Genomic DNA, 21,556 nt, shown 5'->3' on the forward strand with positions numbered 1-21,556 from the left:
TCATCGAGATATTTCCGGGTCCGTCCTTGGACAGCCGGTGGTGGTTTACTTGTAGGTAGATAGAAATCGCTATATACAGTATATTCAGTAAAAGTGTGCAACTTACGATGCAACATGGACGTTGTCCGCCGTTCCGGGATCGTTGTTGGCGGTTCCGGTGTCGTTGTGGTCGTTGTTGTTGTTGTCGTCGTGGTTGTCGTCGTTGTCGTGGTCGTGGTCGTAGTTGGCCTTTTGATTTCTGAAAAACATACAGAGAGAGGTAGGCGTTAACTTTTTCTCTTGTTGATTGAAAAAGGATTTTAAATTTTCATCATGTTAAACTACCAAAATCAAACTTTGTCGCAAAGTTTTGAACTTCAGTTTTTTTTTTAAATTCAAATGATAATACGGGAACAAGTATTCGATCGATTTGACGAAGATGATGCTGTTTTGTTTTGTCTTGATCTAGTCTTGATGACACGTGTTATCGTCTAAAGCAGTGATTTTATAAGTTATTTATATGTTTTTTTTTGTAAAACCTATTTTTGATAAAAATATTTACTTGTTGTATTTTTCAAATGCTTTCGTTTCCTTTCGCCATTTTGTCTTTACAGAATTACTTTCGATTATTTTTTTCATCTGCTTTATTTGTTCATTTTTTTTTTTAATTATGTTATTTCATACAGTTCCGTCAACTCAATTATGTTCGTTTTCAAAATATTCTTGATAAACTCTCGTCATTATTAAATACAACTGCAATAACAATCGTGGTCGAGTTTCTTTAAAACATTAATTGAATTAAGCTGTACTTAAGCCCTGAAAGTGAGTCAAACTAAGCCATCAATAACCATAGCAATTATTCTTCTCAGTCCTATCGTCCTATCTTTTTTTCTCTAAAACTTTGCAATACCCAAATTTCGATTTCCTACCTTTTCAAAGAACGATTTATTATTAAACCTTTTATTTGTAAACTTATCTGGTAGCCAAATTATACCCTCTTTTTTTATAGCCGCAAAATGTTCGTTTTCTTTTCCGCTTACATCTAGCTTCATTCCATTTTTGCTTGAAGTATTTTTCTCATTGCTCTCTTCCGTACAAGAGCAATTATGCAGAAGTTTTTTTCTTTTAGCATTTGGTTTGCATGAACATTTATACACAACAACAAAAATGTAAGGACGACCGATGGAATATCTGAATTCCATCCATATTACGTCGATGAATATGTACTTAAAGCAAGCTCACTGGTGTTGGGAGAAAGTGGTAGAAATTTTGACACTTTAAGCACATTTTGGAAACATTACCATGCGAAAAAAATTCAAGATCTGTGGCCTTCAAGAGTTTTTACCACACGTGTTGCATTCTCGCATGCTGTGATGCAAAAATAGCAATATTTCTATCACATACGGCAGGAATAGAAACAGTGCTGTAAAAAAATACAACGCACAAAGATCTAGAAAACATTTTTGCATGGTAAAATTTTCAAAATGTGCTACAAGTGTTCAAATTTCAACCACTTTCCCCCAACACCAGCAAGCTTGCTCTTACAATGCGAATGGGTCATGTAGTGTAATATCACAACCTTCTATGTAGTATTACATAAACTAGTCAATGTTTTTCTCTACTGACGTTTGAAAATTCTTAAGTAGGTATCAAATTTAGAGAAACATATTATGGGGCCCAGAAAAGTTCGTTGGTGTGGTAAGTTCAACTAAAATTTATAACATATCTGATTAAAAAAAGTCTCCAAATGAATTCGCACTATTTTTGGCTTTTAAGAAAATTGCTCAAATGCTATCTCAAACAAATAAGTAAAATTTAATACTAGAAAAACCGCACCAGTCAAAATGACAGGTTTGACACTTTGTTTGTTGACTATCTTTTAAATACTTCGTACTAAAAATTCGCAAAAAAATACAACTTTTCATTAATTTTGAATCTCTACAAATCTGTTTACTTTTTTTATTTCTCTAGCTCTTTTGACAAGTCAAAACGACGTTATAAAATTTTTGATTTTCGAAGCGTAACTTAAATTTGCGTTAACAATTTGATAGAAAAAAATGTTCTAGTTTGTTAGGGTTTGATGCTAACAAGAAGTAAGCACCATCAACTTACTGCTTACAAGAAGTAAAATGTTTAACTTCATATATAATTCTTTTTATTTCACATTTCTCTATCTATTTTCTCATTTTTTCCTTTCTTTTTTAAAAGAAATACAGAAACAAATTTCATCTATTTTCACTACAGAAGTAAAGTTTTTTTTACGTAAACATACAGTACCGTTCATAATTGTATAGAAATTGAAAGTACGCGCACTATCACTTCGACTTTGAACTTCAATAACTTTTTACTCTGATGATATTTATTGATCAAATTTTTTGCGTTATATAGATTATATCACAAAATTTTAGCTTTCTGGAGTTTGTGTGGCCTGAGATATAGCAACTCTACGAGCTTTTTGGAGTTTTCTTATTCGAACTGCAATATCTCCGAAACTGAGCTACATTTTTTATTGAAATTTCGCAGAGTGATTGTTGAAATATAAAGCTAGCATGCCTGAAGTTTTTGGAAAGTTCTATCGATGAGATCAAAAGTTACGCGAGGTGCAATATTTCAGGTATGAACCTAGAAATGCGATTTCTATAGAACTTTGGGCGAATGTTTCCAAAGGAAAATCCTATTTTCTGTATAACAACCAGTAAATCGATTTCAAGCAAAAAAATCAAAACAATATTGCGAGATTCTGATTTCAAAACACAAATTTTTTTTTTCTTTATTGCTTTTGTCAGACATTTTTTGTCTTTTTGTTTGGAAACGATATTATTCTTATGAATCGTCCAAAATTCTAAAGCAATCGCATTTTAGGTTCATGCCTGAAATATTGTACCTTGTGTAGCTTTTGATCTCATATACAACTTTTCGAAAACTTCAGACATGTTGGCTTTATATTTCAACAATCACTCTGCGAAATTTCAATAAAAAATGTAGCGTAGTTTCTGAGATATTGCAGTTTGAATGAGAAAAGTCCAAAAAGTTCGATTTTCGTAGAATGACTGTATCTCAGGTCACACAAACTCCAGAAAACTCAAATTTTGTGATATAATAGTGTGACAGCTGATCACATTAGAGTGCCCCAAATGACCCGATATTTGAAAAAGTTATGCGCTGCAGGCTTAAATTTATACTAGGCCTAGTACAAGGTCTCATGCCAAATTTGGGCCAGATCGGATCACGCGAAGGGGTCGCTCAATGAGCCTAAAGTGTGTACGGGATTTTGAGACATTTTGTTCAGGAGAAACACGACAATCCAGTTTTTCATGAATAGCTTTGGTCCCCTTCGGCCGATTTCTTTTGAAAACGGTTTTTCTGAAAGCTCAAACTATAACAAATATTTCATCCGAAGACTGCATTTCGATTCAAGTTAAAACACCAAAATTATTAAGCCTAAAAAAATAGTTACCTTGATTAAGCGTGATAAGTGATGCAAATTAATGAGAGACACTGCTTCGAACATTTTGACGCAGCACAAAGAGTGATGAATATCACCCTGAAAAAAGTTTCATTTTTGAAGTTTTATAACTTTTTAATCATAAGTCGAATTGAAACGCAGTCTTCGGATGAAATATTGGTCATAGTTTAGGCTTCAAGAAAAACCATTTTCAAAAGAAATCGGCTCAAGGAGACCAAAATTATTTATGAAAGCACTGGATTTTGTTCCTCCCGAACAAAATGTCTCAAAATCCCATACAAACTTTAGGCTTGTTGAGCGACCCCTTCGCGTGATCCGATCTGGCCCAAATTTGGCATGGGACCTTGCACTAGGCCTAGGATCAATTTGAGCCAACAGCGCATAACATTTCACAAGCTTGAAATTTCTCATACCAATTTGGGGCAGTCTAATGTACATTGAATTTGATTAAAAATGTTTTTTCGTTTGAAAATTTAGTGTAATAGTGAAAAACTTATTAATGTACATTGTACACCTTACTTTATCCCGCAACATTTCATTATTTAGGAGAAGTAGTACCGAGCTAGAGGTAGCACTACCTTAACCTATACAATGAAATCTGGTTGGTCCGAAATCTACATGTGGTGAACACCTATACTCCGGACGGGCTATACTACGGGCTAACACGTATACTCCGTCCGGAGTATACGTGTTCACCACATGTAGACTTTGGACCAACCAGATTTCATTGTATAGGTTAAGGTAGTGCCACCTCTATCCCGGTACTACTTCTCCTAAATAATGAAATATTGCGGGGTAAAATATGGGGTACGTTAATAAGTTTTCCTCGCAAAAATGCTCTTTCGCTCTTTTCAACATCTGAAAATTTTCTTCTCACTTTTCTATCCATCTTCATCAATTTCATTTCTGATATTCTTTCTCCAAGAATATACATTTCACCGATATGCCAAAAAATAATTTACAAAACTTAATTAACGGTGATTAACTTATCTTAAAGAACCATATTCTCAAAATTAACCACATACACTGCTGGACAAAAGTATTCGGCATCACTTAACTTAACGCATTTATTCAGTGTAACTTTAAATAGTTTGTGGTATTGATATAAATTTTTGTGTGAGTAGATTCCGTGAAATGTTCTCTTTCTAAGCACATGAAATTTACAATCCTTTACTCTGCTTCAATGACAAGAAGAGAAGAAGAATTAGTTCTCTATTTTTCGCTGGACAGAAGTATTCGGCACATTTCACATTTATGAATGAAACTAACTTATTTTATCAATTTTTGTTTACATTTGAGAAAAATCGGTTGTTTTTGAATTTTTTTTTTTTAAATTTTAGTACTGAATTGTGCAGATTGGATTTTTAAGTTACCTTAGCTATTAAAGTTATTTAAAGATGTTCAGATAACAGCTTCCAAAATAGTTTAGAGTGTTGTTAAGCAAAAAATTAAACAAAAATACCATATATTCAATTTGCCGGTCCTTCTAATGTTAAGGAACTTTTTGGAACTTCAAGTCCAATGGAGGCTATTTGAGGCCCAATTCGCAACTTTAACACTGAGTGATGCGATTGATATGTCACAGAAAGGCTATTTGAGGAAAATTTCGTAACTTTCGTACTGGCATTCGAGAAAATTCGGTACCAATTCCCTTTGGAACCTTTGTTCAGCGAAATTCTAACTTCGTAGGCACGCGTTTAAGTAGATATGGGACTTTTGGTTGCTTGGGAATTTTTTGACTTGTGACGGTAACTTTTCTACGCTTTGATTCGACCAATTTGACATTGTTTTGATCCTAGATGTCACATGTTATCACCTAGAGATGTGATTTTCTGTAGTGGTTTCTGCCCAATAGGGCTTTTGCACAGTGCATTAGTATTGATAAGCCGTTGGGCAAACAAAAGTGCAAAATGTATACGATTCGAAGGAATAAATATGATTTTTTAATTAATTTATGAAAACTATCTAAAGATTTTCAATATACAGCATATTTTTGAGAAGCCAGTACATTAGTTTATTTGTTTGCAATTTTTCGTTCTGATTGCGAGTATGGTTTAAAAAAAACAAAAAAAAAAAAGATTTAGTACAGGATACGACCGTTTCCTGAGGAAGCAGAAGAAATATTGTTAGATTTATTTAAAGATTTCGTAACAAAAACACTTAGCTTCATCCACCGGATTCAAAATTCTAAAAGATAGACCCGAATACTTCAACCAAAGATCTGGAGGAACCGTCAAATGTGCCTTTCAAACATAATGGTCATTTTTTTATTTGGTGCTGCTTGTTTCCGCATTGCTACTTATATTCACATAATTGTTTGCATTCATTTAAGTTAAAAACAACATATTAACTGATATTTTCTATTTTCGCAAAACCTTTGAACAGACCTCTTGTATGTGTGTGTAGCAAAAGTCCTATGAGGTGGAGAGAGAGGTGATGAGAAAGAAACGTTGCAGAAGTAGCAATGTTTTTTTCTTCGTAGACATATTTACTATAACAAAAGTGACGTAACTTCAGACAATTATCGCGACGCATATTGCCTAGAATAAATGGAGCACTTTGACAACGACGCTATACGATGCCAATGAGGTACAGAGAGAGGTAGTGAGATAGGAGGTATGCAAACGTAGTGGTAAAGTTTTTTTTTCATGTAAACTAAGTAACCATGACGTCACTGCCCACCCAACCCAACGACGAAGTCAGCTGCTTGTTACCAAACATTCGACTAGTCAGTCAGTGAAAAAGTGTTCTTTTATTTTCCTCCGGTTTGAGTCCGGAAGCTGAAACTACTGGAGCTGTATTTGAAGCGCAAGAACCTGCTGATTATTGTCAGAATCTTCGGCAACAATGAACTTCAAGCTGTACATTTCTTCAGGCTTTTGCTCTTATGAAGCATTTTGAAGCAATTTTTTGATCCTACGAGCGCCTACGAGTACACAGTTCCAGTTCGTGGCAAACAGCTGGTAATGATGGATATCCAGGTTCAGGTTTCGGACGGAGAAATGCATTGGGCGGGCTCCACGTTCCGAGCTAGTCGTCAAGAGCTCAAGCGACGTCGGTTTTTTCTCTCATCGCGTGCGAACCGTTGCCAGCGACAATATTTACTGCCTCTGTAATTGGGCAATTGTTGCTAATACACCATCTGATATTTAGCAATCTGGTTGCACTGCTGGTCGCAGACAGAACAACAAAGCTGTCCTCTCACTTGACCCACGTGGGAGAAAAAAAGAACGAAATTTTCTTCAAAATTAGCAAAAATTTCAACATCTTTTTATCATATCCGATTTAAACCATTTAATCCGACCTCGAGTAACGATTTTTACGACCGTTTACTTGCGTTTGTTGGAATTACGATTCGCAGTAACCTTTTTAATGACTTCAGTTATCATTTTTAATACGATTTTATGTTTGCTGGGTTAGTTAAGGGATGGGATAATTTATATTCTTATTTTGAGTTGTACTCAAAAGGATTGGATATTAGACTTAGTTGCCTTGGGATCATTTTTGAATTTATCAAACCCTGGGTTTTTAAACGCTATGTTTCAAAACTTATGCATGCATGGTTCAAAACTCATGCATGATATTTTGCATATTTTTTAAGTAACGTTTACATACAACTTTTAGGTTTCTATGGGAAAAATGAATATTTTGTTCTGAAAAGTCAATGTTATTTTTGTTTCTTCTGAGGAACAGTGTCTGTTGATGGATGTTTTGCTTATTTACGAATTCTCAAATGGAAATTTTTCGCTGGAAACTATGCTGAAGACCGTAGCTTCGTAGCTTACTAGACAACAAAGTTATTAGCTGTTAAATAGGGACATATCTTCTGTCATTGAAAAACAATCAATTCAACTGATATCACTGCTAGTTCCTAGCAAAGTATTGCTTGAAAAGTAGTAATGCAATACCTCGCCAGACACCAGCAGTAATGTCAGTTGAATTAATTGTTTCACAATGTCAAAAGAAATACTCCTTTTCAGCAGCTAATTACTTTGTTGCCTATATACGAAAAACTGTGGAAATAATAAGATTTTTGAAAGATGGATCGTTTTCGAAAGTTCCATTAGAAAACCTCTATTCAAAAGCAGGTTAACCATGTGAAACATGTACATATTTTTTAACCATCGAAACATTCAATCTAGGCTCCAATTAAAACTGTTATATCTTCTTTCTCTTTAACCGGAATAATCTGATGAAAACCTTATTTGGCAGTTTCAAGGTCGATCCTATATTCGTCAATTAGATTCAATTATTCTTCCTGTTCAGTTTGGCAAAATGATGAGATCACAGAAACATTAGAACTAATACCAACAGCTTACACACTTCAGGAAACGCTTGAGAAGTGGCAACTTTGGCTCCTTATAGGAATAAAACCAGCAAATAATTGTCCACTCAAGAAAACAATCACCCAAAACGAGCAAGCATTTTTGTGGGCAGACTGGTCTGAAGCTTTTGTATTTCTGGAGAACGAGCAGCAAACAGGATAAAAATAAATGCAAACCACCATCAATTGCTAGACGGGATGGCCGCTGACTTTCACTGGCACAACACAACTCCAAGTGTAGTACAATGTTCTCCCCCATTCCACCACAAATATTCACACAAACACAACTCAAGTCGGCTCAGTCGGAAGTGAGCAAAAAAAACATTTCAGTGAAGAAAACAAAACGAATCAACCTTTGATGTTATTGTTCGTTGGCCTCTGGGCTCTTTGAGGGTGCGCCATTTCGAAGTTTGCTTAAAGTTGAGCGAATCGGTCTTTCCGCCATAAAATTCTCGATTTACGACGTCCCTTGGACATAACATGGCTTGCAATGGTCCTGCTGCTATAGCCGGCGAAAGTTTACTGAATTCCTTCAGCACAACATTTGGTGTTTCGAGCTCGTATCAACAACCAATCGGTTCCGCCTATTGACAAAAAGGGGTTCCGGGGCTTTGATCAATCTTTAATGCTGGGACCCTCGCTTTTGAGGTTCAACTTCGAGCAAAAACAGTAAAGGTCAACTTTCAGGAGTGAGAGATTCCGGAATCGAGAGTTAAGAGCCTTGAATTGAATAGTGTGTGAAATTCTGCCATTTCGACGTCCATTCTCCCAACAATTTTGCTCCCGGAAAGTGGGATTTGATGATTTTACGAGCCAGCGTTTTACGATTTAAGGGACACAACTTTATTGGCATATTAAAAGCGAGAAGGCAACCATTTAAGGAGAGACCTTTGCGAATTGATCTGAACTTTGGAAATTCTTTAAGGTTAACGATTGTAAAATTGATGAAACAGTAAATTGATTGAAAAAAACTAAAATCCTTGAATTATAAGAAATTTAAAGAAAAAGTCAAAAAATTTAAAACAAAACTTTAAAAATTTCTTTAAAACATGAACCGACACTAATAAGATAAATTAAATCCGAAATTATAAGAAAAATGACAAAAATGACAAAAATGACAAAAATGACAAAAATGACAAAAATGACAAAAATGACAAAAATGACAAAAATGACAAAAATGACAAAAATGACAAAAATGACAAAAATGACAAAAATGACAAAAATGACAAAAATGACAAAAATGACAAAAATGACAAAAATGACAAAAATGACAAAAATGACAAAAATGACAAAAATGACAAAAATGACAAAAATGACAAAAATGACAAAAATGACAAAAATGACAAAAATGACAAAAATGACAAAAATGACAAAAATGACAAAAATGACAAAAATGACAAAAATGACAAAAATGACAAAAATGACAAAAATGACAAAAATGACAAAAATGACAAAAATGACAAAAATGACAAAAATGACAAAAATGACAAAAATGACAAAAATGACAAAAATGACAAAAATGACAAAAATGACAAAAATGAAAAAAATGAAAAAAATGAAAAAAATGAAAAAAATGAAAAAAATGACAAAAATGACAAAAATGACAAAAATGACAAAAATGACAAAAATGACAAAAATGACAAAAATGACAAAAATGACAAAAATGACAAAAATGACAAAAATGACAAAAATGACAAAAATGACAAAAATGACAAAAATGACAAAAATGACAAAAATGACAAAAATGACAAAAATGACAAAAATGACAAAAATGACAAAAATGACAAAAATGACAAAAATGACAAAAATGACAAAAATGACAAAAATGACAAAAATGACAAAAATGACAAAAATGACAAAAATGACAAAAATGACAAAAATGACAAAAATGACAAAAATGACAAAAATGACAAAAATGACAAAAATGACAAAAATGACAAAAATGACAAAAATGACAAAAATGACAAAAATGACAAAAATGACAAAAATGACAAAAATGACAAAAATGACAAAAATGACAAAAATGACAAAAATGACAAAAATGACAAAAATGACAAAAATGACAAAAATGACAAAAATGACAAAAATGACAAAAATGACAAAAATGACAAAAATGACAAAAATGACAAAAATGACAAAAATGACAAAAATGACAAAAATGACAAAAATGACAAAAATGACAAAAATGACAAAAATGACAAAAATGACAAAAATGACAAAAATGACAAAAATGACAAAAATGACAAAAATGACAAAAATGACAAAAATGACAAAAATGACAAAAATGACAAAAATGACAAAAATGACAAAAATGACAAAAATGACACACTAAAGATTAATCTTTCAGAAAAATGTCTGAGAAAATTATAAAATTTAAATATAGTTTCATTCCCATTAGAGAATTTTTTTTCTCTTCCCATAAAATTTTTTTGAAAATAAGGTTTTGCTTTCTCTGTCGTAAAAAAAAGTTAAACAACATGTTTACACAAAATATCACAATTTAGTGCAAAATATCCCATTCGAATTTAGTGTCAGAGCAAAAAATCGATTGAGTCCAACAGTAAATTTCCGAAAGAAAAGCAATTCCGTTAAACGCAGAAAAAGGAAAAACCGGGAAAGTAACCGCACTTACCATAAACCCTAATGGTTCGATTCGCCTTGCCGAAGGCGTTCGATGATATGCACATGAAACTGCCGGCGTCGTTGGCGTCGAAGCGCCGAATCCGGAGCGTCATCCGGCCCGAGTAAGGGCTGGTGTACTGCTCCCGGATCTCGTACCGGTCACTGTTGAGCATCACTTCTTGGCGCTGGTGAGTTCCAGCTCCAGCTCCTGCTCCTGCGTTATTTGAACCCACACCTGTGCTTCCGAGGCTGCTGAAGCTTCTGGAGAACCCCAGGGATTCAGAACCTCCGGGGCTATTGCTGGCTCCATTTCCGGTAGAAATCGATGCAGATACTTTGGTCCAGTAGTTAACCGATCTGGGAAAGGACTCGATGGCGCATTCTAGCTCCACATCCGATTCCTCGTAGGCGCCGAAGAGGGTACGCTCCGTCGTTACGTTTGGGGCAACTGGAATGATAAATTAATATGTTATGTTTTATTGGAGTGACGGTGAGTTGCGAAAAGGGGGTTTCAAATAAATAAAAATTAATCTTTGTATATGTTATGTTTATAGGTCAAAATGATTATTTCTTGTAATTGTAATTTCTTGAAGCCAACCATGCTTTTTGACCTGAGACTTTTGAAGATGAGAATCCTTTCAAAGCCCTTTGACTAGTGAATTGTTTTGAAATAACTGAAAACATTAGCGTTCAATAAACAATATCCAAAGCTAAAATTTGAAAGGTGGCTCCAGAGAGTAGAATCAAATTGAATTCATGTGCTCTATCTATTGTGCTTTTGTATACCGGTGAAAATGGCCAAAATTCATCTTTTCAACTCACTTTTCCTGAAAAATAGTAAAAATATAAAATATCGATCAAAATACAAGCCTCATACTTACAGTGTACATTCAGGTAGACGCGTTTGCTGACGGCCGGCGGGACTTCGTTCGAGGCGATGCACAGGTACGCACCCATTTGTCTCCTATCTACGTTCGTCAGGTTCAGATAGTTCCCGACATAGGTATCAACTGGTGGGAGAGAAGAAAATTTATATTTTACCCGTAAAACAAATAGAGATGGCTTTCGGTATGATTTTTTATCTAAAGGTTCTGTAGCAAACGAAAAAAAAAATGGCAGCCCCTCCGGAAATGTGCCACAGTTAATAAAATTCTCACAAGATGAATCTTTCGGGGTACCGAGCCGAGCGAGAAATATGGGCGTTCTTACAGAGCAATGTTTTTTTTTTCTTCAGACGAGAACCAAAACAAATGGGCCCGGGAAAAATGACACCCATCAATTACCAGCTACACCCCACTGTTCTGGCTGACTGACTGAATGACTGACTGTGTCTGCTATCGACGCAGAACGAAAAGAAAAAGGGAACGGAAAAGGGGAAAGATGGTTTCATACGGACTGCGATGAAGGACTCAAAAACTCCAACCACCATGAAGAATGGTACGTAATAATGCGTGACAAAATATGTACCTTTAAAACGGGTCCCTGTTTGCTACCTGAGTGATAGGGTTGCGGAAGTTATTCAGTTGTGTCTAATTTGTGTAAATTTTGTAATATTTTTGTGTCAATTCAGTGTTAACTTGGTTCTGGGTCCGTTTTGTTAAAAACCTGTATTAATTTATTAACATAGATTTTTTTCCTGTGTCAACGAAGTGTTTATTAGCAATCAATTAAATGTCAATTTAGAGTACATTTGTGTGACATGCATCTCGCAAAAGCGGGACATGTCCCGCATTTTTGTGATTTTACGAATCTCTATTCAGAGATTCACTTAGACACGTCTGTCACTCACAAGAATAGATCAATGACTGACTTTTTTTTTGTTTGTTTAACCTAGTGTTGCCAAAATTACAAACATTTATTTTATTTTATTTATCTTCAGTGTTGCTGAATACAACCATTATTTTATTTTTATTTTTTAAATAATTTGATTTATTTTCTGCATATCTTTCATCTCATCTCTACATTTCTCTTCAACTCTATTCTCTACAGAATCTTTTATTTACGGACTTTTGTTTTTCTTAAATACAATATTTTCTATTCCAAATGTCATTCATCTTAATTCTGCATTTAATTCTCAGCAAAAGCTTTTCAAATCTTTACATTTAATAAATTTTCTGCATATTTTTCATCCAAACCGAACATATTCCACACAAAAGCTTTCCCTATCTGTGCTTTTCCTGCCGCTTTGTTTTTGTTTACCAGAGCCAGAACAATCCGAAAACATTCTTAGCAACAGCCTTAGCCAATTTCATTTTTCCACCCGAAGGACAAATTTAAGCAGACAATTAGCAAAAACAGCCTAAAAATTTGCACTTCCTAAGCCAATTCCGTTTTTTTCCATCGGACGGCCAAATCAAAGCAAACCATCAGTCGCGACAGTCTTCCGTTTTTATCCACCGTAAATCATAATAAACAATCAGCAGCAACAGTCTTAAAAAAAATCTGCGTTTCTTTAGCTCATTTCGTTTTTTTTTCACCCGAAAGCCAAACCAAAACAAACAACCAGCAGCCTTAAAATCCTGCGCTTCCAAAGCCATTCCATCTTATTCCACCGGACGGCCAAATCAACACAAACAATCAGCAACAGCAGCCTTAAAAATCTTGACTTCCTAAGCCAATTCCGTATTTTTCCACCGGAAAGCCATATCAAAGCAAACAATCAGCAGCCTTCTTAAGCAATATCCGTTTTTTTTCACACCGGAAAGCCAAACCCAAAATATTCAATAAGCAGCAGAAGCCAAAGTTTAACTAATTTTGTTTGTAGAAATAAAAATCAAATTCAATTTAAATTTAATTCCAATATAAAATGATTCAAATGTGTTATTTTTTTAGCTTTTTTCAAAATTAAAAGTATGTTTTTTCAACGTCTAGGATACAACATGAGATTCGAAACTCTTAGCCTTCCCTTCAGATTCTGGTTCAGTTAAACGTTTGTTTGGCTCTTCAACCGATGCAAATTGCTTTTGATTGAAGAAATTATTCTTAAAGTTGCTTCCAGATGATTAGAGCCAGGGCCGTAGGAAGAACCGACTCAGCAAAGTTCGGTTTCATCGATGGTTAAAATCTTTGAATTTATTTAAGAGTCTGGTAGATCAAACTTAGTTGATAAGGTTTTCCAAGGAGAGTTTTCCTTTTCTAGAAAAAAAAAAATTTATTCTTTACTCAAATTAAACAAACCCAATCTTCCAAACTATTTTTCAAATTCAAAGATTTTAACCTTTGATGAAAATAAATCTAATTTTCAAAAAAAAAAAAATTAAAAGATAAAAATTATGAGATTTTCGGATCAAATTTTGTTGATGCAAACTTGAACCAAAATAATAATTTCAGTATGAAATTTGGCTAGAAAAAACTACAATATGAACACATTGCGAACCAAACACGATATATCTCGTTTTTCGCTTGTCAGTATGTTCCATTAAAAAGCATAATTCAAACGCTTAGAATCTAATAATGAAATCATATTCTTCAAAATTTAACACATCACTTACCGTCACTCAAATCCCTATATTAAATAAGCAGAATTTCGTTTTTTTATTTCTGAAACATAAAATGCCGAATTTAATCAATACACAATAAGCAATATAAAACACAGGGAAAATATAGAATATTGTGCAGATTTTCTGGGTGAAGATGTTTCTTCAACAGCAAATATTTTTCAACAATTTATGTTGATTGTAAAACTTATTAACAGGTGAAAACTTTTTTTCTGAATTTTGAATCTGCATATTGAATCTGAATCCTGAACCGGAATTCAAAAATTGCGCTTTGTATTTACAAAAATCAGAATCTGACTTTTCAATTTTGGATTGCTTTTTCGAAGCTTTGAATTTTTAAATTTTGTGTAAGAATTAAGATTAAGAACTTCGAATTTGAATATTGAACAAAATTTCACTTTTTTCGTATTCGGAAAACCCATATCAAAATATTGAAATGATCTCGATAAATTTGATTTTATTATGATATGAAATTCAAAACCAAATTTGAACACAGATTTCAAAGCAGTGGCGGGATTATGGAACTCGAAACAATCGAGTTTCGTTCGATTCGACCGACTTTGGCATTACCGATATTAAACCAGCTCGATTCGAATGGAAAGTTTCGAGATGATCTACTACCCGGTTTACTCGAAATTTAGTACGTTAAAATTTTGAACTCGAACGAGATACGTAATACCGATTCTAATTCGATTCGAGTTAAAACTCGAAACTAGTATCAAGAATCGGAAAGGATTCATAATTTCACCCCAGCTTTTAATTTCTAATTTCTAATGATTATTCAAAGTGGAAATCAAGAATCCTGAACTGGATACAGAATCCAAAAAAAAAATTGCAATACATTTTTCATTGTATAAATTTTAGAATCAGAGTCTCCGAAATGGGTTTAATTTCATTCAAAACTTAATATTCGGACCTGAATTTCGATGAACAAGTGAGAAAATTTTGAAAAAGTTTAGCAGAATTTTGGAAATGGGATGGATTTTTGAATTTTGGCATTAGGTTTTAGTCTAGATCGTTACTTTTGATTAACCTTTCTCCATTATCATAATTTGGTTCTGAATTGAAAAATTAAAGTGTAGAGTAGAATATCTCGCTTGCTGTTTTGGATCCTCATGGGGTGGATTAAACCCCCCCGTTCCTTCGGCCATGATTAGAGCTCCTAATTTTTCGCCGGAATCCTAAAAGTATCACATGAAATTTTACATTACATTCTAAATGTTCTCGAAGTTGAATTCAAGGAATGAGTAAAATTCTGGATAAGACAAGACTGAACCATTGAAATATTTTTGTTACCATACAATGAACATATGTCTAAAAAGATGAAAGTTATTCTGTTTTGAATGTGTGAAGGAAATATAATTCATGCATTATATGCGCAAAAGCAAATTAAAAAATTAACGAATTTAATTGAATAAGCTTATAACCCCCTTAATAAGGTTATAACCCTCTGGTAAGTTATCAAAAATGGCTGTTAAAAATTATTCAGAAAAATCGGCTCTTCTCTTTACAATTGCTCTCAACTCAACAATTTCAACACCAGAGCCTTAAGTATACAAATATGAAAATTTTATTGAGAATTCAGGTTTTGAAAAGAGTCTTTAAAATTCAGTTTTTATAAATTCAACTGATCAACTTTGGCTGAAGGTATAAAGCGAGAGTGTCCGTTTCCGGGAATCGAAAAATTTGACGAAACTTTTCCCGGGAAAAACGAAATAACTTATTTTTTATCAAATTACCAGTTTAAAAATAGTTTAAATCTTTAAGCCATGTATCAAGGTCGAACTTTCAGTGTTTTTTTTTAATCTGATCGATTTTTCAAATTGAAATCGTGAAAAATTTGTCATTTAGCATTTTTTATTGACATCTGGAATTTTCGGAATATTTTTAGGGTTTCTGAGGATTCGAAATTTCCGATTATTTTTTAAGTCCTGGGAATTCTCGGTTAGCACACTATATCAAGGTTGCCGAAAAAATTCTGTGTTTTTGAGAAAAAAAAATCTGATTTTTTGTGATTTTACCCGAAAATTCTGTGATGGTTTCCTGTGACGCTTTCTGATTCAATTTCATTGAAAACTTATATCGGATTTTGTCTTTTAAACATTTCAATTGAGAGAAATCAATTAACTTTACCAATCATATAATTTTTTTTCTAATTCAAAGTAAAAAATCTAAATTTAACACTGCACAACACAAAATTCATTCTAAATTAAAAAATTCTGTGATATCTGTGAATATTTCAAAATTCTGTGTTCTGTGACACAGATTCTGTGATGAAAATTTGCTAAAAACTCTGTAAAATTACAGATTTTTCTGTGATTTCGGCAACCTTGGAGTAAATATCTATACAGTACATTTCATTACTCAATAAAAATAAAATGCATGCGCATTGTAACTTCAAAAGTTTATTCTAAAGACGTTTTAGGATCAAATTTTCTCATAAATTTAGATCAACTATCACAATATTATCTTACGAAAATTGAAGTTATTTTTAACCTGACGTTCAAAAATTCAACGAAAATCGGACTTTTTAACTTTTACCATTCGAATTGCAATATTTTATGAATAAAGCGTTGCATATTTTCGAAATTTTACAGAAGAATTGTTGAAAAACAAATCTAAAATGGGAAAAGTGTTTGAATAGTTCTATCAGTTGAATCAAAAGATACGCAAGGTACACTATTTTAGGCTTGATCTGAGAAATGCGAGTTTAATTTTTTTCGCATATTTTGGAAATTTTACAAGCAAAGCAAAAGATACGTGAGGTAAGATATTTTAGGCTTGAAATGAGAAATACGATTTTCATAGAGCTTTTTTCTCCACCCACCAATAAATTTCTTTCAAAAATCAAAACTAAAAAATAATATAAAAATATAGAAAAATAAGAATATATAAAAAATAAGAAAGATAGAATGAACGATTGTTTCGTGTTTCAAAACCAAAATCTCACATAAAAAAAATGACTGAAATCAATTCGCAAGTTTTGGATATAAAAAAGATTTTCAAATGTCATTCGTTCATATTGTGAAAGAATTTTTTTGTTTTTGTTCAGGCCAAATATAAAACTGTACTGTAGGCTATCAACAAAGGGATTTTCGAAATCTCTTAAAAGTCCCGCTTTTTTCGGCTGTGACCCACTTTAAATCGTTCTTTGTCATTTTTGTCATCTTTCCAATACTAACCTTTTTTGTTCAATTTTGTCATTTTAGTCATTTCTGTTATTTTTGTAATTTTTGTAATTTTTGTAATTTTTGTCATTTTTGTCATTTTTGAGATTTTTGTTATTTTTGTCATTTTTCAATTTTTGTCATTTCTGTAATATTTGTAATTTTTGTAATTTTTGTAATTTTTTTGTAATTTTTGTAATTTTTGTAATTTTTGTAATTTTTGTAATTTTTGTAATTTTTGTAATTTTTGTAATTTTTGTAATTTTTGTAATTTTTGTAATTTTTGTAATTTTTGTAATTTTTGTAATTTTTGTATTTTTTGTAAATTTTGTAATTCCTGCAAATTTGGTAATTTTTGTAATTTTCGTAATTTTTGTAATTTTTGTAATTTTTGTAATTTTTGTAATTTTTGTCATTTTTGTAATTTTTGTAATTTTTGTAATTTTTGTAATTTTTGTAATTTTTGTAATTTTTGTAATTTTTGTAATTTTTCTAATTTTTGTAATTTATGTAATTTTTGATATTTTTGTCATTTTTGTCATTTTTGTCATTTTTGTCATTTTTGTCATTTTTGTAATTTTTGTCATTTTTGTAATTTTTGTCATTTTTGTCATTTTTGTCATTTTTGTCATTTTTGTAGTTTTTGTAATTTTTGTAATTTTTGTCATTTTTGTCATTTTTGTCATTTTTGTCATTTTTGTCATTTTTGTCATTTTTGTCATTTTTGTCATTTTTGTCATTTTTGTCATTTTTGTCATTTTTGTCATTTTTGTCATTTTTGTCATTTTTGTCATTTTTGTCATTTTTGTCATTTTTGTCATTTTTGTCATTTTTGTCATTTTTGTCATTTTTGTCATTTTTGTCATTTTTGTCATTTTTGTCATTTTTGTCATTTTTGTCATTTTTGTCATTTTTGTCATTTTTGTCATTTTTGTCATTTTTGTCATTTTTGTCATTTTTGTCATTTTTGTCATTTTTGTCATTTTTGTCATTTTTGTCATTTTTGTCATTTTTGTCATTTTTGTCATTTTTGTCATTTTTGTCATTTTTGTCATTTTTGTCATTTTTGTCATTTTTGTCATTTTTGTCATTTTTGTCATTTTTGTCATTTTTGTCATTTTTGTCATTTTTGTCATTTTTGTCATTTTTGTCATTTTTGTCATTTTTGTCATTTTTGTCATTTTTGTCATTTTTGTCATTTTTGTCATTTTTGTCATTTTTGTCACTTTTGTCATTTTCGTCATTTTTTTCATTTTTGTCATTTCGATGTCAATTTTTTCCAGTACACAAGTAAATCAAAGTATTTTGGCAACCCTATCTTGTTGTTTTCCGAATTTTTTCCCAGTTTTCCCAAAGGAAATCCATCGCTCTTTCTAAAGGTTTTTTCATTCTTAAAGTTCGCGAGAAGACTGTTAAAGAACGTTGTTTTTGCGTGGCAAAATGATTTACCACCAGCCCAAAGAAGGTACCGAGAGAGCAAATAATAAGGAAGCTAAATTATTGCTCTGGTGTGGTTTTTCGACCCTCTATTTTGAACGCTACTTCTTTCGCTGGAAGTTATTGAGGATGTGAAAATTTGAAGATGTGATGCTGTGTGCCATCCGATATGTTAGAGTAGAGTATGATGACGATAAAAATCATGTCTCCAGTCGAAGGAAGTGGTGGGTGGTGGATGACTAAAAATGATTCTCGAAAAAAATGGGCTGAAGCACGCGAATGTTTTATTGACACACTTGTTGACTTGCTCCTCATACCACTTTTTCATTTTTACTCGTTCGCGTATTTGGGAAGTTGTTAATATATTCGAGGGAACAATTTTTTTTTCATTCCGTTTTGACTTCATCTGCCATCTCTTTTTGAGAGAAGATATTATAGCGTCGAAGTGTTAAAACCGCAACCGGCAATTTAATGATGAATGCTTCGGAAGTAATCGTTTTATATATGATCATAAATCGTTCACGGGAATGAAGGTTTGTGATTTTTATGTTCTTTGAAGACCGATTATTTTATGAGTACTTGCCATCTTGCGCCCTGGGTAAGGAATATTATTTTTCCATCAGTTTATTCGGATGGTGTATATTTATGTTCATAAATGATTGAGTTTATTAAATAAAAACATCCTTCAGCTTTTTCCGTGACATCGTGAAAAATGTTAATTCTGTTAAAAAGTATTAAAAAACGTGTTTTTCAGAAAAAAATGGTTTTCGTTGGGGTTATTTTAAAAATTGAGAACTTTAAGAGAAAAATGCAACAATTTTGATGCTTTGAAGAAAAAACAATATTCTCTCACACCGTCATCCTTCTTTGTACTTTATCAAAATGAGTGATTATCAGACTTTTCTAATCATTATTCACCCGTGTTTTCTCCTAAGGGCGTAACACATATGCTCATCATCATCGTTTGCCTTCCTGTGAGTAAAATAGATGAGAAAAAACAACCCACAGAGGACCAATATCAGTAACGCAAGCCTAACAGGCAGACAGGGGCCAAGATTGATCTACGGGTCGCGCACGACCACGTGTGAGCTAGTGAGTAGTGGGTGGATAAACGATGCTGCCGCCCAAAACATGGAGGCGCTCCCCATTAATCAAAAGTGCTCAGCACAGTGCCTCAACCCAAATCGTAGGGAAAGGGTGACGCGTTTTGGGCAAACTGCCAAAACCAGAGCTCTAAACCAGAGGAGTTCTTCATATGGTGGTCTAAAGCCAGTTGGTCGAGACAACGATCTCATCAACTGAATGGAAGCTGAGAACGTTGAGAGAAGATTCGAAACCCATTCGACTGGGCGAAATGAAAAGAAATCATTCTCATGTGTCCAATTCAATCTCGATAAAGCCCCGAGTAGTTTCGTTGAGGTGGTTCAATGGGCTGAAGGAAGGTATTTTCCCTAATAAAAATTCATAGATTTCCTGGGTTTATTTGAACCAATCCAGCGGGAAAATTGGCGGAAAATTGGAAAGAAAATTCCAAAAGCCCAACCGGCTTGAATCCTTTTCAATTGACTTCACACCTCATTGGCCCGCAGGGGTAGCTCATACGTGAAAGAGTTTTCCCCCATCAAATCAAGCGAAACTCGTTACGGTGCCTATTTGTAGGTTTGTATGTGGGACAGATTGCCGGGACTCGCTTTGTTTATTCATGCTTTCAATCATCTTTTTCCGGAAGGAAGCACCACTTATGCTCTGAAGCTGTATTGAGTTCAACTAAATTCCCACACACAAATCTAATTCATATACATACATAGTAGAGGGAGGACACATTCCCACGCAAATTTTCATCACACTCACTCAGACACAAATCTACCACCATACCACCTGCTGGCTGGCTGCTCAAAAAGCCAGTCTGGGCCATTCGCCATAAAGTGCCATTCGGGGAAAACGGATTTTCCGGATCCGGGGGCTTTTTGTTTACCCGCTGAGCATAAACACACAGACCCATCCCGTTTAAGGTCCGGACTCTCTGGAGCCACTGAAGCAAACCGTATCGCCAGAAGATGATGATGACGACGACGAAGCGACAGATGAGTGATTTTGATGAAGTGTATATGGAATTCAATCAACCACGTCAAGTCCCTGGGATCAGACCGAGGACTGGAAGCGTTGTTTGGGGATCTCGCCTCGGACCGTTGATCGTCAAATGAAGGATAAAAAGTGCCTCACTTCGACAGCCGCGTTAGCCATCCGAGTAAGATTGCTCATTTGCAATGTTGTCAGCTGAATGGATGGAATTGAGATCTGTTCCGGACTCGCAGGGATTGAACGTTCTAAACGAGAAATGAGCTTTTTTAGATAATCAGTTAACAGATTCTTAGATTGTTTTTTTATAATTTCGAAGCAAAAAATCGGAAAAATTATATGACTCAATAAAATACCAGCTCAGAAAATAACAAAGTGACCAAAAAACACTAAAAATATAATATAGAAATAAAAAATTATCAAAATTGTCAAAATTGTCAAAATTGTCAAAATTGTCAAAATTGTCAAAATTGTCAAAATTGTCAAAATTGTCAAAATTGTCAAAATTGACAAAATTGACAAAATTGACAAAATTGACAAAATTGACAAAATTGACAAAATTGACAAAATTGACAAAATTGACAAAATTGTCAAAATTGTCAAAATTGTCAAAATTGTCAAATTGTCAAAATTGTCAAAATTGTCAAAATTGTCAAAATTGTCAAAATTGTCAAAATTGTCAAAATTGTCAAAATTGTCAAAATTGTCAAAATTGTCAAAATTGTCAAAATTGTCAAAATTGTCAAAATTGTCAAAATTGTCAAAATTGTCAAAATTGTCAAAATTGTCAAAATTGTCAAAATTGTCAAAATTGTCAAAATTGTCAAAATTGTCAAAATTGTCAAAATTGTCAAAATTGTCAAAATTGTCAAAATTGTCAAAATTGTCAAAATTGTCAAAATTGTCAAAATTGTCAAAATTGTTAAAATTGTCAAAATTGTCAAAATTGTCAAAATTGTCAAAATTGTCAAAATTGTCAAAATTA

At 33.0% G+C, this 21,556-nt stretch overlaps 1 protein-coding gene across 1 annotated transcript in view; it reads right to left on the reverse strand.

Moving 5' to 3' along the window:
* The window catches only part of LOC129754003 (peroxidasin homolog), a 45,198-nt gene that overhangs the window by 1,105 nt on the left and 22,537 nt on the right, over nucleotides 1-21,556 (reverse strand). The window contains exons 5-7 of the mRNA XM_055749856.1: nucleotides 11,273-11,401; nucleotides 10,402-10,839; nucleotides 107-238 (exon numbers count right to left, since the gene is read on the reverse strand). Of these exons, the coding sequence (XP_055605831.1) occupies nucleotides 107-238; nucleotides 10,402-10,839; nucleotides 11,273-11,401 (699 nt within the window). The remainder of the gene's footprint in view (nucleotides 1-106; nucleotides 239-10,401; nucleotides 10,840-11,272; nucleotides 11,402-21,556) is intronic.

This window comes from Uranotaenia lowii, chromosome 3 (genome assembly GCF_029784155.1).
Source record: "Uranotaenia lowii strain MFRU-FL chromosome 3, ASM2978415v1, whole genome shotgun sequence".
Lineage (NCBI taxonomy): Eukaryota > Metazoa > Arthropoda > Insecta > Diptera > Culicidae > Uranotaenia > Uranotaenia lowii.